This window comes from Vigna angularis, chromosome 8 (genome assembly GCF_016808095.1).
Source record: "Vigna angularis cultivar LongXiaoDou No.4 chromosome 8, ASM1680809v1, whole genome shotgun sequence".
Classification (NCBI taxonomy): domain Eukaryota; kingdom Viridiplantae; phylum Streptophyta; class Magnoliopsida; order Fabales; family Fabaceae; genus Vigna; species Vigna angularis.
Window position 1 is genome coordinate 23,250,172 of NC_068977.1, and position 15,321 is coordinate 23,265,492.

The 15,321-nt window shown below is 35.1% G+C and overlaps 2 protein-coding genes and 1 long non-coding RNA gene across 3 annotated transcripts; all 3 read left to right on the plus strand.

Annotated features, from left to right (window-relative positions):
• Window positions 1–3,861: 3,861 nt before the first annotated feature.
• LOC108320712 (probable LRR receptor-like serine/threonine-protein kinase At3g47570) lies at window positions 3,862–7,976 on the plus strand. Its single transcript, XM_052866687.1, has one exon. The coding sequence runs from the start codon at window positions 3,875–3,877 to the stop codon at window positions 5,474–5,476; it is 1,602 nt and encodes a 533-aa protein (XP_052722647.1). The 5' UTR covers window positions 3,862–3,874; the 3' UTR covers window positions 5,477–7,976.
• On the plus strand, window positions 5,473–7,976 carry LOC128193355 (receptor-like protein EIX2). The gene is made up of 2 exons (XM_052866686.1): window positions 5,473–7,213; window positions 7,835–7,976. Exon 1 carries the CDS (start codon window positions 5,511–5,513, stop codon window positions 7,170–7,172), a length of 1,662 nt encoding a protein of 553 aa, XP_052722646.1. The 5' UTR covers window positions 5,473–5,510; the 3' UTR covers window positions 7,173–7,213; window positions 7,835–7,976.
• A 5,307-nt stretch (window positions 7,977–13,283) lies between these two features.
• LOC128193653 (uncharacterized) lies at window positions 13,284–14,901 on the plus strand. The gene is made up of 2 exons (XR_008245069.1): window positions 13,284–13,494; window positions 14,673–14,901. It is a non-coding gene; the product is annotated as an uncharacterized LOC128193653 (long non-coding RNA).
• The last annotated feature ends 420 nt before the right edge of the window (window positions 14,902–15,321 follow it).

Below are 15,321 nucleotides of genomic sequence, written 5' to 3' on the forward strand. Positions count from 1 at the left end.
GGTACATCATCACCTACTGCTCACATCCAAAGGATTGGATGATCATCGCAAGGGGAAAGCAAACACATGCAACACATACAAATGCAAGGGTGAGCTAGGTCTCAAACAATCATACAATTCATTTTCCATCAATCTAGCATTTCCTCGAATATCCATACCCACATAAACACCTTAGTCACCATAAACATAAGCATTTATTTCATAAAACTCATCAAGACAAGCATCCTATCATGTTAAGACTCTAGACACGTCCGGACATAGAATGTATGTAGAGCTGGGGCGGGTTGTGCACTTGTGATGGCCTCTACTGCTTTGCAAAGCCATTGCCAAGGGGTTCCACCCGACCATACACAAGGCTAGTCCGTTACCGCGGAATAGACCTCCAGTGATAGCGTCTACCCTAGGACCTCCCACTACTCCCACCACACGCGTCAATCCTCTCTAAGTGAGAATGAAAGACCGTTGGAGTGTTAGGGATAACCCCCCATATAGAAGCCTCTTACATTCATTCAATACACTAACTGATCCCACCGAGAGATCTAAATTTCCGATTCAATCCGACCATTTTAAATCTCATGATATTCCTTTTGGATCAACAATGTACATCATAAACCACTTATAACCATACACTTTCAACCAATCTGGATCACATGAAGATGCATTCATAAATTGTAACCGAAATATTTAAATAACATAACTTACTGGATGAGAGAAAACATAACAGAAAATATCACTACTGGACGAACACTATTTGAACGAACGTCAAAAACCCTTGGGCGGACTTTGTTTGGGACGAACGCTCAACGATCAAACCTCATGAAGACCGAGCGCTAGCGATCACTAACCAATATCAAGACTGGACGCTTAAGATTCACCCTAAGAATACAAACTTAAGGCCGAACGCTCACAATCGCAACTAAACCAAGGCCGAACGCCACCAATATGAACGCTCGCTACTACCTATGGACGCTCGCTACAAATTCAACCCCTGACCGAACGCTAATTAAACCTTCAACTGACCGAACGCTACTAAACCAGCGAATGAACGAACGCTACTAAACCAGCGAATGAACGAACGCTACTAACCAACACCTGAGCGATCGTTACTAAACCATAACTTGAGCGATCGTTATTTAAACCAATGACCGAACGCTATTAATATCATCCCCTAAAACCGAACGCTCTCGAGACAAGGACGAACGCTAATTGCCTAAACATTATGACCGAACGCTACTCAGCACATGGCATGACCGAGCATTCAAATCCGACATGGACGAACGGTCAGTTTGCGCATTCTGCAGAATTTAATTCTGCAGAATTCTGCAGAATGGTAACAGAACCTCCCTTGACCATTTCTAACCACTTTTCTCAACTTCTTAGACTCTTAATTCTCGTTTTAGACTTAATTAAACTTATCCAAATGATTCTAAACATTTCTACTACCATTTTTAAGTGATTAAAGTTCACTTTCAGCTTCAAAACACTAACTTCAACAACTTAGGGACCCAAATTTGATTCTACTACTTGGAACCTGTTTTCGACTACTGTTATGCTTCTAACAAGTCACAATGGACTTGTCTAGGCTGCCCAAACAGTCCAGGAACACTGCAGCCCTCATTTACTCAAAATCCCTACCTCACTTCCTCTAAAATGGCCTAAAATTGACCCTAAAGACACTTTATTTCCTTTCTAACAGTACTACCACAGAATTTTCACACCAAAACAGTTCCAACATACACAATTCCATCATTCTAAGTCATTCCAAACAGTTTATAGACATCAATCACCAAAATCACATAACACACACTTCCATACATGCATTTCAAGTTTACTAGAACCAAGTTCATGCTTCCACAACATACCATTTCAAAATTTTATCATGCATTCACTCCACACAGTAAAATCAAGAATAGAACTAGCTCCCCTTACCTAGAAGTTGAGCAGTACAACTTGCTAGAATACTTTAAACAGGACCCCCACACAGCGGAGAACCAAACCGGACCTACAGATCACCGCATTAGTGATAGCCAACAACTCTTAGAGCTAGAATAGGGCAAGGAATGAAAGGAAGAATACACAAGGCACATGCAAGAGCAAAATCGCATGCCCTAATTTCAAGAACAGTGGAGGAAAAGGGCAAAACCACTTACCCGCTATAGAACGCGAAACCGATCGGTTCAAGTTGAAGCTCTCGACTCCGGGAATGCAGATTCACTACTTAAATGACAATGCACTGGCTGGTGCAGTGTGGAGATTAGAGAGAAGGTAGAGAAAGAAGAAGAAGCTTTCTAGAGAGAGGAACACTTTTAAGAAAATGAGTTCAGCTTCTTTTTTTCTAAAAGTTTAGCAGAAACTATAAAACTGTTTTCTTTTTAATAAAAAGCCCCTTCCCTTTTTCTTAATAATGTTTTCACCCCATCCTCTTTTAATATATATACATATATATTTTTAGGTTCTTATACAATAACTATTCAAATAGTATTTTAGAGTATCAGATCCAAAATTAACATTAAAATGTAACAAAAATAACTTATTTTGATTCAAATTTTATATTTTAATTTATTTTTTCAATCTTTACTTGATTCTTTATTGTATTTAAGCATGTGATCTTATTTAGATCTGTCTTAAATTCACTTTAAATTTAATTCTACAATCTTACTTGAATTGTTTCAAATTTATTTTGAATTTAACTGTGTAATTTATATTGATTTTGCTTTGATTTTATTTTTAAATTTAGTTATGTAATTTTTTTAATTGATCTTCCTTTGATTTTATTTTGAATATAGTTTTTTTTTTCAATTTTGTTTTGAATTTAATTTTTAATCTTAATTCAAAATTCTTGGTGACAATTTTTTATTCAATTGCCATTATAAGAATGTTGGGCATTAACTGCCATAAAAATAGCGTTGACCTATAGGAAATGTGTTAGTCTTTTTTTTTTCTAACGCAACCATAATATTTTTCTTTATAATTTATATATGCGTGACCTTTGACTCTTAAAATCTCGATGATATATACATTGTCAATTAAATAATATATTTGTCTCACATAAAGTATATTTATTTTAAAATATGTTTGTCGATTATTGATTTTTTTTATTATCTAGTATATGAGTACATCAAAATAAATATAAAGTTGTAGATTTATTAAATTTTGAACTAGCCCACTCATTGTGTTGTTATGGAAGCATATATTACTAGTTAATACAGTCATTTTTTTTTCTTTTTCAACTTATAAAAAATAAAATTATTTGTCTTTTCCATTTTTTTAAAAGGACGTATACAAATTACGTTCAAACATAACCTGATCAAATATCCAGAACTGAGATAAGTTTTCTGGTCCTTGTTAACAAGAAAGATGGAGGTATTGAAACATTATAAGAAAATGATTAAATAATAATTAATTTTAAAGATAAAAATTATTTAGTTTAAATATTAATTTATAATTTAAAAATTATTAATATCTAACATAGTTTTTATTATAAATAAAAAATTACAATTAATTTAGGAATTAAAGTCTAAATTAATTTTTACCATTAACTATAAAAAATTTAGTTATTAAAGAATTAATTTTTAAATTAATCTTTACTTTTAAAATATGAAAAATGCTTGAATATTTTTCAAAAGTTATAAAAAGAATCCAGCAAATAAAAAGTATGAAGTATTGGCATAATATAACATATAAAGAAAAACAAATTTAAATTGAAAGCCACCGAAGGGTAGTTAAGGAAATAAAAATATATAACGTAAAGTATGGGTTCTTATTGAAGGAGAATCAACGGGTCTGTCAATTAGCCAGACTATGAGCCATATAAATGCTATGAGTTGGTTCTGTAATGAATAGTTTACAACATATTTTACACTTATTATTTTATATGAGCAACTACATAATGCCTAATTATTATCTGAAACTCTTTTATGTACTTATGCTGCTCTTGTTACCTGCTGCAGGATCCATTCTCGGATTCAACACTACTGCACAAATAAAGTGCATTGACAGGGAGAGACAAGCACTCCTTAACTTCAAACATGGCCTGATCGATTTCTTTGACATGCTGTCAACATGGAGAGACGACGACAACAGTCGAGATTGTTGCAAATGGAAAGGCATTCAATGTGACCATCAAACAGGTCATGTAACCATCCTTCGTCTCCGTGGTTCGGATACACAATATTTGAGAGGTGCACTCAATATCACTTCACTGTTTCCCTTGCAAAGTATTCAACATTTGGATCTCAGCTACAATGAATTTATAGAGAGTCCCATCCCACAACTCATGGGCTCACTTACCAACTTAAGATATCTCAATCTCTCCTATTCTTCTTTTGGTGGTAATATTCCTACCCAACTTGGAAGCCTTTCACATTTATTATCTCTGGATTTAAGTAACAATTGTTTTCTCCGTGGAGATATCCCTTATCAACTTGTAAGCCTTACAAATTTAAGGTATCTTGATCTCAGTTATAATAATCTTGATGGGAAAATCCCTTGTCAACTTGGAAATATGTCACAGTTGAGATACCTTGGTCTCAGTGCTAATTCATTTTCTGGAGCACTCCCTTTCCAGGTTGGGAATCTTCCTTACTTGAAAACTCTTAGACTTGGTGGTGATTTTGATGTCAAACCTAAGGATGCAGACTGGCTGTCTAGTCTCTCTTCCCTAACACATCTTGCCATAGATGGTTTACACAACCCTGACTGGTTGCATATGATTCATTATCCAAAGCTAGGAGAGTTGAGACTAGTTCATTGTTCTCTTTCAGATACTCATATTCATTCTCTATTTTATTCACCTTCCAACTTTTCCAATTCTCTTACCATCCTTGACCTTTCTTCTAATATGCTCACATCCTCAACATTTCAATTATTGTCTAACTTTAGCCTTAATCTTCAAGAGCTTTATCTTTCTCATAATAACATTGTTTTGTCATCTCCAGTCCACTCAACCTTTCCTTCTCTTGTGATCCTTGACCTTTCCTATAATAAGATGTCATCATCGGTCTTTCAATGTATCTTCAACTTCAGTTCAAAACTTCAAAATCTTTATTTGCAAAATTGTAGTCTTGGGGATGATAGTTTTCTCATGTCAGCTATTTCAATTACGAATTCTTCGTCTTCTCTTGTCTCGCTTGATCTCTCCTTTAATCTATTGAAATCATCATCCATATTTTACTGGCTCTTCAACTCCACTACCAATCTTCGTACACTTAAACTTAATGACAACATGTTGGAAGGTCCCATTCCAGATGGATTTGGGAAAGAAATGAACTCTCTTGAAGTTCTTAGCCTCTTTCGGAACAAACTGCAAGGCGAGATTCCATCTTTCTTTGGGAACATGTGCACATTGCAGAGTTTAGACCTCTCAAACAACAAGTTGAGTGGGCAAATTTCTAGCTTCTTTCTAAATTCTTCATGGTGCAACAGACACGTGTTTCAGAGACTAAGTTTATCTGGTAACAACAGGAAGGTTACCTAAAAGCATTGGATTGTTATCTGAGTTGATTGAACTTATGTTGGCGGTAAATTACTTAGAGGGTGATGTTACTGAGTCGAATCTTTCCAATTTTTCCAAATTAGCATTCTTACAATTATCAGATAACTCATTGTCACTAAAAATTGGTCCTACTTGGTTTCCTCCTTTCCAATTATTGTTCTTGGGATTAAGATCTTGTAATCTGGGCCCAACATTTCCTAATTGGCTTCAGACTCAAACTTCCATAATATTTCTAGATATTTCTAATAGCAACCTTAATGATTCCGTTCCAGACTGGTTTTGGAACAACTTGCAAAATATGGGAAAGTTAAATATGTCTTACAATAATCTCATTGGTACAATTCCCAACATATCATTGAAGCTTCTTTATAGACCGTTCATATTTCTGCATTCAAATCAATTTGAAGGCAAAATTCCACCCTTTTTACTGCAAGCTTCAAAGCTCAAGCTCTCCAAAAATAAATTTTCAAATTTGTTTTCATTCTTATGTGATCAAAGCATATCTGCAAATTTGTTATCTTTAGATTTATCAAACAATCAAATGAAGGGACAACTGCCAAACTGTTGGAAATATGTTGATAGGTTATTGTTTCTTGATTTAAGCAACAATAAATTGTCAGGGAAGATTCATGTCTCCATGGGCAGCCTTGTTAACTTGGAAGTCTTGGTTTTACGAAACAATAACCTAATGGGTGAATTACCTTCCACTTTGAAGAACTGCAGCAATTTAATTATGGTGGATGTGAGTGAAAATATATTGTCTGGTCCAATACCATCATGGATTGGAGAAAGTATGCAACAATTGATAATCTTGAACATGCGAGGGAATCACTTCAGTGGACATCTTCCAGTTAATCTTTGTTATTTGAAGCGTATTCAATCATTGGATCTTTCAAGGAATAACTTATCGAGAGGTATTCCAACATGCTTAAAGAATTTGACTGTAATGTCTGAAAAGATCATCAACAGAGGTGCAACTCTAAATCAGATATATTGGTCTGTCAATCTTACTTACCATGAACCTTATGCTCCTTTTTTATCCAGTTCTGATAATTATACACTTAACATAACATGGATTTGGAAAGGTATGGAACTGTGGTTTTCGAATCCAGAGTTACAACTTAAGAGCATTGATCTTTCAAGTAATAATTTAACAGGAGAAATACCAAAAGAGATTGGATTAGTTTCTCTGAATTTATCCAGAAATCATCTGAGCGGAGAAATTCCTTCAGAGATAGGAAATTTAAGTTCACTAGAGTCCCTTGACTTATCAAGAAATCATATCAGTGGGGCAATTCCTTTTTCTCTTTCTCAAATTGATAATCTAGGCAAATTGGACTTATCACACAACTCTCTTTCAGGAAAGATCCCACGAGGAAGACATTTTGGAACCTTTGAAGGCTCTAGTTCTGAAGGAAACGTAGATCTTTGTGGTGAACAACTCAACAAAAGTTGTCCTAGAGATGGAGATCAAACGACAGTAAAGTTCCCAGAAGTTGAAGCAATCAATGGCGATGAAGACAGTGTTTTTTACGAAGCATTATACATGAGCATGGGGATAGGATTCTTTACTGGATTTTGGGGCTTATTAGGGCCAATACTACTTTGGCATCCTTGGAGAAATAACTACATAAGATTTATGAACAGACTGATAAATTATATATATGAACGGTTATAGGTAATGGAACAAAGTAGTCCTCGTAGCTCAAAGACAAGAAGGTATGTTGTAGCTTTCTTATGATATCCTTATTTTAATTATTAATTACTGAATTAAATTCTTGAAAAAAAAAATTCTCTTAGAATTGGTAAAGCGAGATATAATTCTCAAATCACAATACTTCTTTTCCTTACACTTATTTTTTATGTACCCATATGAGCGGTCTTTTTCAGTTCATATGTTCGTTTCTGGATCTCTCAGAACCTTTTTCTATGGTCCACACTTCTCTTACACCGCAGTTACTAAGTTTTACTCAAATGCAAAGCATTACTATAACTTTTCTAAACAATTTTCGGTTCTCTCTTGAATTCAGAAAAATTTGAGAAATTTGATTAATACCATTAGAAAATATGGTTAACGGGTAACCTTAGTCTTTAAGCATACAATCAGATAACGCAATTAATCGTAAAGTATGAAAGAGTTAGATACTAAATACGTAGAGGAATTAGTCCTTAATTTCTTGTTAAAGGATTTTTGAGTAACAAAAACGAAAGTGTTAATGTTATTCCTAGAGCTGAGATGGTGACTCCAAATTCCTGCAACTTCAAAACTCCTACATATATTTAAATATATTATATCTTTATCTTATAATGCACAAACTAATGTTTGTTTAAAAAAAGAAGGCAGGTGTTGCAGATGCTCTACACGCTTCGGATTACAAAGGAAATCGATGTTGAGTTGCACAAGGGCAAAATATTTATTTAGTTTTATCGTTTGCAATATTTTGTATGTAAGAAATAAATTGAAAAATCTTGTTTCAAGTGATTTGGTTGTATTTTATAATATAATATATTGTAATGTTGTTTCTGATCAGAAAATCTTACGATACACACACTCAAATATTTTTCTAAAATTGAGTCTACTATTTATTGATAATTGAAAGGCTTTAAATAGTCGTGATACTTACAATATTGCAGAAATAAAAATAAAAACTGGAAATAAAATATCAACTATCTTACAAAAAAAAGATAAATAGAAAATCATAACTACCTATTCCTATTTTATCTCTATCAAAACAAACTAAATATTACTATACCCAGAATTAATAAAATAAGATTTAAACAGAATTATTAATAAAATCCTAAAATTTAAGTTTATCCCAACAAACTTCCTCATAAACTTAAATTATTCCTTCCTTCATTCAGCTTTCCATTTGTATCATCCCACACCGAGTTTGTTTCTTTCAATCAAATTTGACTTCTTCTTTTTCCTTATGGCCCTCTTGTCTTTTACCTTGGTTGACCTCTTTAATGCTTTGACTGATTTTATTATGCCCGACTTCTCAATAACCTTGACCAACTCGTTTATCACCTTAGGCAATTTCTCAACAATCTTTGCCGACTTCTTCATCGAGTACATCTTCCTCTTCCTCTTCGTCTGGTTCAAGAACACTATACGTTTTCTCTTCTTTTTCAAGAGCCATCTTCTTCAACTCCTCAAGCTCAATCCTCCGTTTAATCATAATTTCCTTAGCTTCATCTAGAAGTCTCCCTATTGACTGAATCTCTTCATCTTTTTGTTTGAGTTCTTTCTCCAAGTTTTCCTTCTTCACAATTGTTGTATCCTTTACCGAGATCACTTCATCCATTGTTGAGATTGGGCTCTCCATGTCCACTACATATGAGCTCTTTGCCATCGACAAGATTTCACACTCACTAGTGCAATTAAGATTAACGGCCTCAGTTATTTTCACGTATAGACACCGGTTCTATGACCGAGACATATACAGACGAGGTAAAAAGGGTAGGTTTTTTGACTCAGTTGTGGACCGAATCAAAAGGGTTCAGATTCTGCCTCTGTTGACAAACAACCGAGGCAGTAGAGTTTTTTAATTTTTTTATTTTCAACCGAGATCAGTGTTGGTTTCTCGTTCTGTTATGTTTTCCTATTCTCTTTGTGCCTTAAACTTCTTTGTCTTTTTTAATATCAAGCTTATCTGCAATTTTTTTCATCCATGTTTTTGGGGGCAAAATTACTTTGACAAACTCAGATGATTGCTCCTATCAAAGAAGGGGGAAATAGGAAGTGGGGAGAGAGCAAACGAAGGTGACGACAATGGAGGTGGAAGAGAGGAGAAGGAGGCTTTATTCCCTGACGGAGCAAGCAATCAAAAGCTTTAGAGAAACAGTATCCAAACGAAAAACCAAAAATCAAAGAAACAGTATCCAAACCAAAAACCAATCAAAGATAAAAACCAAAAACCAAAATCAGATATCCATTTCGCCATCCACCTATAGAGAAACAGAACCAAAAACCAAAATCCAAAAACGCAGATCCAGCGCCTAACCGCCACCATGCCGCCGCCGCATCCTCGCCGTCGTCGCCTCCTCGCTGCTCCATGAGAAAAGGGTTTCCACCATCGCAGTCGCCATCACAGCCGCCATCGCGGGCTCTTGTTGCACCATCGCGGGCTGTCTCGCTGCACCGTCGCGGGCTCTTGCCGCACCGTCATGGACTCTCTCGCCACACTGTTGCGAGCTGTCTCGCCTCGCCACACCGTCGCGAGCTGTCTCGCCTCGCTGCACCGTCGCTAGCTGTCTCGCCTCGCCGCACCGTCACGAGCTGCCTTGCCTCACAGCACCGTCACGAGCTCTCTCTTCATCATGGCAAAGGGAGAAAAGGTTGGTGAGGGAATGGTGGAGTTGAGGGAGAGGGAAGTGGAGAATGTAAGGGGTTGCAGGAGAGGAGGGAGGGGATGAGGGAAGAGTGAAACATACTGGAATAAGGGAAATGAAACATGTAGGTTATTTTTTCTTAATACTACCTCAATTCTACTCTCCACGAGGCCTATCGTCCCAAAAAAAAATTTTAAAAAATATGAAATGGCTATACGCACCGGTTCTGAATGAACCGAAGCCATAGGCTCTGTGCAGATTTCAAATTTCAGACCTGTCAAGCAGAAAGGTATACTTTTAGGCATCGATTTTGCTATCAACCGAGATAATATTACTTATATGTTTCGGGTCCTCTTGACCGAGGCATATAAGTTTGCCTAAACTACAAAAATGTCACCGCGTTTTCATAGACTTCGATTTTTCCTAAACTGAAGCCTATAGGGCGTGTTAAAAAGCAATTTTTTTACTAGTGACTTTTCTTCATCTTCTTCTTTTGTAAGAAGGCTTCTCTCACTTTTCTTCTCAACTCGAAAAAATTTAGCAATGTGACCGGACTTACAACAATTGTAGCACTTTTTTTATCTAAACTCGTTTGCATAGTGTCCATACTTGCCACACTTAAAACAATCCACTCTTGACCGATCACCTCGGCCTTTTCCTTGTCCTCGTCACGCCAATTCTGCTGACCGGTTTGCTCTTCATTATCATTCTCAAAATTACCTCGTCCTCGGCTTCCTCTCCATCTGCCGCAAGGACCTCAACTTTGAGTAATATGAGATTTATTCAAGTCAAAATGTACCTGTGGTGCTTGATTGTTGGGTTCCCTCTTTTTCTTTTTCTTCCTCAATTCGTGGGCTTTTAATAACCCAGCTAACTCCTCCATGGTGAGAATTGATAAATCCTTTTTCTCTTCTATAGTGACCACGATACTTTCAAAATCATCTCTTAAATTTCTCAAGATCTTTTCCGCAACCCGGTTAGGAGGAACATTTTCTCCGTTCATTCCGAGTTGGTTGGCCATCTACTGCACTCGAGCTATAAACTCAGCAACTCCCTCATTTTCATCCATCTCTATATGACCAAAACCTCTTCTAAGAGCTTGTACTCGGACCTGCTTCACGCGAGTATCTCCTTTGTATGCCACCTTCAAAATTTTCCATGCGTCTTTTGTTGACTTTGCATTAGCGATTTTCTCGAATCCAGATTCATCCATTGCATTATACAGAAAGTACAAAGCCGATTTGTCTTTCACTCGTGTCTTTTTCAATGCAGTAATTTGGTTCACTGTCTAATGCTCATCATCCGCGGGTTCATTATACTCGTCCTCCACTATGTCCCATACATCTTGGGATCCAAGAAGAACCTTCATCTGTAAAGACCAATTGTCGTAATTGGTCTTTTCCGACATTTGTGGCACACTCATCCCATTACCTTTGCCCTCTCTCACAAAAAAAATCAAGCGCTCACTTTTTCTCTCACGCGTTTGACTCTCTCCTCTCTCTTTTTCTCTCTCCCTCGGTACTCAGAGCATAAAGCTTTGATACCACTGTTAAGAAAATCTCACGATACAAACACTAAAATATTTTCCTAAAATTGAGTCTTCTATTTATTGATAATTGAAGGGTTTTAAATAGCTCTGATACTTACAATATTACGAAAATAAAAATAAAATCCGAAAATAAAATATCAACTATATTAAAAATAAAATCTGCTTAATCTATTATAAAATAATATTGTACCTAGATAAACAAAAAATCATAACTACCTATCCTATTTTATCTCTATCAAAACAAACTAAATATTACTAGACCCAAAACTAATAAAATAAGATCTAAAAAAAATTATTAATAAAACCCTAAAATTTAAGTTTATCCCAACAAACCATTGTTAGGTACTAACAAAGTCCCACATCAGATAAAACAAGAGATGAACATGAGTTTATATACACATAATATACCTCCATTAGTAAGAGGCATTTTGGAGTGTACCAAAAGCAAATTCGTGAGGACTTAGCCCAAAGCGGACAATATCTTACCAGTGTGGAAACTTATGTGTGTGTTGAACCTCCTTACAATTAGTATCAGAGCCCATGGTTCAGGTCTAGTGACCAGGCTCAAGACGAGTACGTCCCTCCATGATAAGATGAAGCTTTGGTAGGTGGCCAGTGGTAGATAGCTAGATGTATCATGAGAGGTAGAGAGCAAGAGACTATAAGGGAGGTGGAGGTGGAGAACCATAGTCCTTTGTTTAAGGAGAGGATTGTTAGGTACAAACAAAGTCTCACATTAGATGAACATGAGTTTATATACACATAATATACCTCCATTGATAAGAGGCCTTTTGGAGTGTACAAAAAGCAAATTCGTGAGGATTTGGTTCAAAACGGATAATATCTTACCAGTGTGAAGAATTATGTATGTGTTGAACCTCCCTCCAGTTTCCTGTTCAATTATTGCTTATATAGCATCATCCCATGTTTTGCGTTAGACCACTGATGTTATACACTTCAGAGCATATCATTGAAATTGGGTGATTATAGTATTCTCACAATTTTCATGAAAGTACCCCTTCCGTTTTGTCTCTTTGTAAAGGTTACACCTAATTCCTTTCCAATATCCCTAAGTCTACTATACCCTCTACCTTCACTAGTAAAAATTTCGGTTTTAAACGCGCCATATATGCTTCGGTTATGGAAAACCGAAGCATATAAGAGTGTATACCTCGGTTGCAACAGAGCCCGCAGTGGAATACACATACTGCCTAGACAACGACGATTATTGTTTGGTCGTATATCCAGTTCACTTAAAATTTAGGTTTTAAGTGAGCCATGACCATGAGAAGCATGCTGACATAGTTTCCGAGTGAAAGTACTTGACAGTTATCCAACATGCGTCTCAATAATTAGAATTTGTTCTTCTCTCATTTTGAAGATATTGATTTTTGTTGGGCATGAATGTATGTTTACAAATGAAGGAATAGAGAAAAACAATGATAAAGTTTTGAAGAGTGAGAGCTCCTTTATATTTTCTCCATTACTTTTCTCATCACTCTGTTGAGACAGTACCATATACTTATAGTGCATTTTAGTAACAATAAATAAGTTGTTGGAGTTTTCTGGGATGAATAGCTTCTGTGAATGTTGAAGATCTGTTAGAGATGTACCTTGTTTTATGTCACTTGTTCTTCTGGATGCATGCCCGCAGAAAAATCAACTTCCTTCGTCCCTTATAAATTTAATTAACTTCAAATGGTCTACTTGTACAACAATCCCCTTCATACACTTGCCTTCAAATATTGAGGGATTCTGTTCAAAACTTTTAAGTGTTGCTTTTATGTTTCTTTTGTATCTTCTCTTCCCAGTTCCATGTTTCATTTTAAGTGTTACTTTGTCAAGTTGGATGCCATGTCATATGGTCAACTGAAATGTTTTCAGAAATTTGTGTGCCAATTTTAGTTCTTCAATTGTTATTCCCAAATCAATTTTTTTACTGTTAAAATGCTCATTTTTTCTTGAGTATGTTTGACCAAGGTTGTGCCATGAATTCTGCAGAAGGGTGGGAGACAAGGCATCGAATCAACTAGAAAAATCAGTTGGTTCAAAACTTGAAGCTACCGTGGCCAGGCAGATACAAACACAATTTCAAACCTCTAGCAAACATGCTCTTCAGGTAAGCAGCTTGAGGTCAACAAAAAAGAATATCTATTAAAGCTTTCTGTACATGATTTATTTTTATTAATTGTAATACTAATTGATAAATCACTTTTGGGGAACTCATCCTTAGAAGCAAGTTGTTAAAAAGAGAAAACCAAATGCTTAAATACTCCAAGTCCCTATCCTGGGTTGTTGGAAATTGTGTATATTCTTAGAATTGATGTATAGGATAGTGGAATAGAAACAATGTCTTAGATAGTGTAATGAAATTTAAAATTTCCTAAAAATTGCCTTAGAGACAATGTCTTAGAAACAATGCCTTAAAATTTCCATGCTATTCTGGGATTACCATAAGATTAGTTATTTTAATAACTATATTACATGTTATACTTTATTTAGGAAGCTTCCATCCATTAGTGAGAATTATCGTGCAGTATAAACCCAATCCTTGCTATTCTGGGATTACTATAAGATTAGTGTGGGACACACTCAACACATAGCCACTTCCTCTTAAATCACCTCAGAATTAATGTCTTAAGAAAGCAGGGTAAGAAATAATCTAACAAGATAAAAAATTAAATAGATAAATAAAAAGAAAGGGAATTAAAAATATAAGTTATAATGTGAATTCAGTCTTTGAAATTATAAATAATCTCAAAATTTAATCCAACTCAGAACTGGGATATAATCTGATTATATTATACTGGATAATACTACTCTTCACTCATAAAAACAGTAGCAATACCCTCTTTACAAATTATATTATATATACATGTTTTTAATTTTAAATTATCAAATACAAATTTGTAAAACTGATTATTATTTTATATTATATAGTAGAAAAGATATAATAAGAAGCAGGTCATCCCCAAATTATTGCTTCTAAATTCTATTGAATAAAATAAAAGAAGTCATTATTACGAAGTTCAAAAATTAATCCATTTCACCTCTGTTCAAAAATAAAATGATTTCTCGATTAATTGAATGTCATACATGACACTGGAAACTAATTGAAAGATTGAAAAGATACACTGAAGGGTGATGAAGGGGATACATGTGGACCTGAAATGGTGTTTTATATGATCATGTAAACACTAGGAGTATGTTGCACATATGATTTTTTTAATTGTTAAATTTATTTGTATGATTTTTTTATTAAATATATTATTGATTAACTATTATCTTATATTGTAGGTATCTGATCAAGGGAGTGGGCCAAACAATGGATGTAATGAAGAAAAAAATTACATATTGTTATTGAATACTTTTATGAGTCATACTTTTAGTATTGAACATCTATATTGAACATAATGAACCTCTTTCTTTTTAATTTTTATGTATGAACAATTAGTTGTATGAATGATATTAGGTTGAACAATGTAGTTTATTTTATACAATATTATTAAATTTTAGTTCATATTAATTTATTGTTTGTTTTGTCAATAAAATCATTTTTATTATAATCTAATTTTATTACAATAAAAAAAAATGAACTATACAATTTTCCGGCGGTTTTAAAACCCCGGTAAACTAAACCATCAAAAATAGGGGCGGTTTTGAGATAACCCCAGCTAGTTTCGGCGGTTTTTGAGTAGCCCCGCTATTTCCGGCGGTTTTCATAAAGCCCCAACTAATTCCGGCGGTTTCTACAAAACCCCTGGAAATTCCGGCGGTTTCTGGGAATCCCCGCTAATATCGATCGTTTTCCCACCGGTTTTTCCAACCGCGGGAAATATGATTTGCAGGGGTTAAAACGGCCGGTAATATTTGAAAAAACCCCCAGTAAAAATACAGATTTTTGTAGTGAATGATGTGATAAAACACATTTGCAATGTGTAAAAAT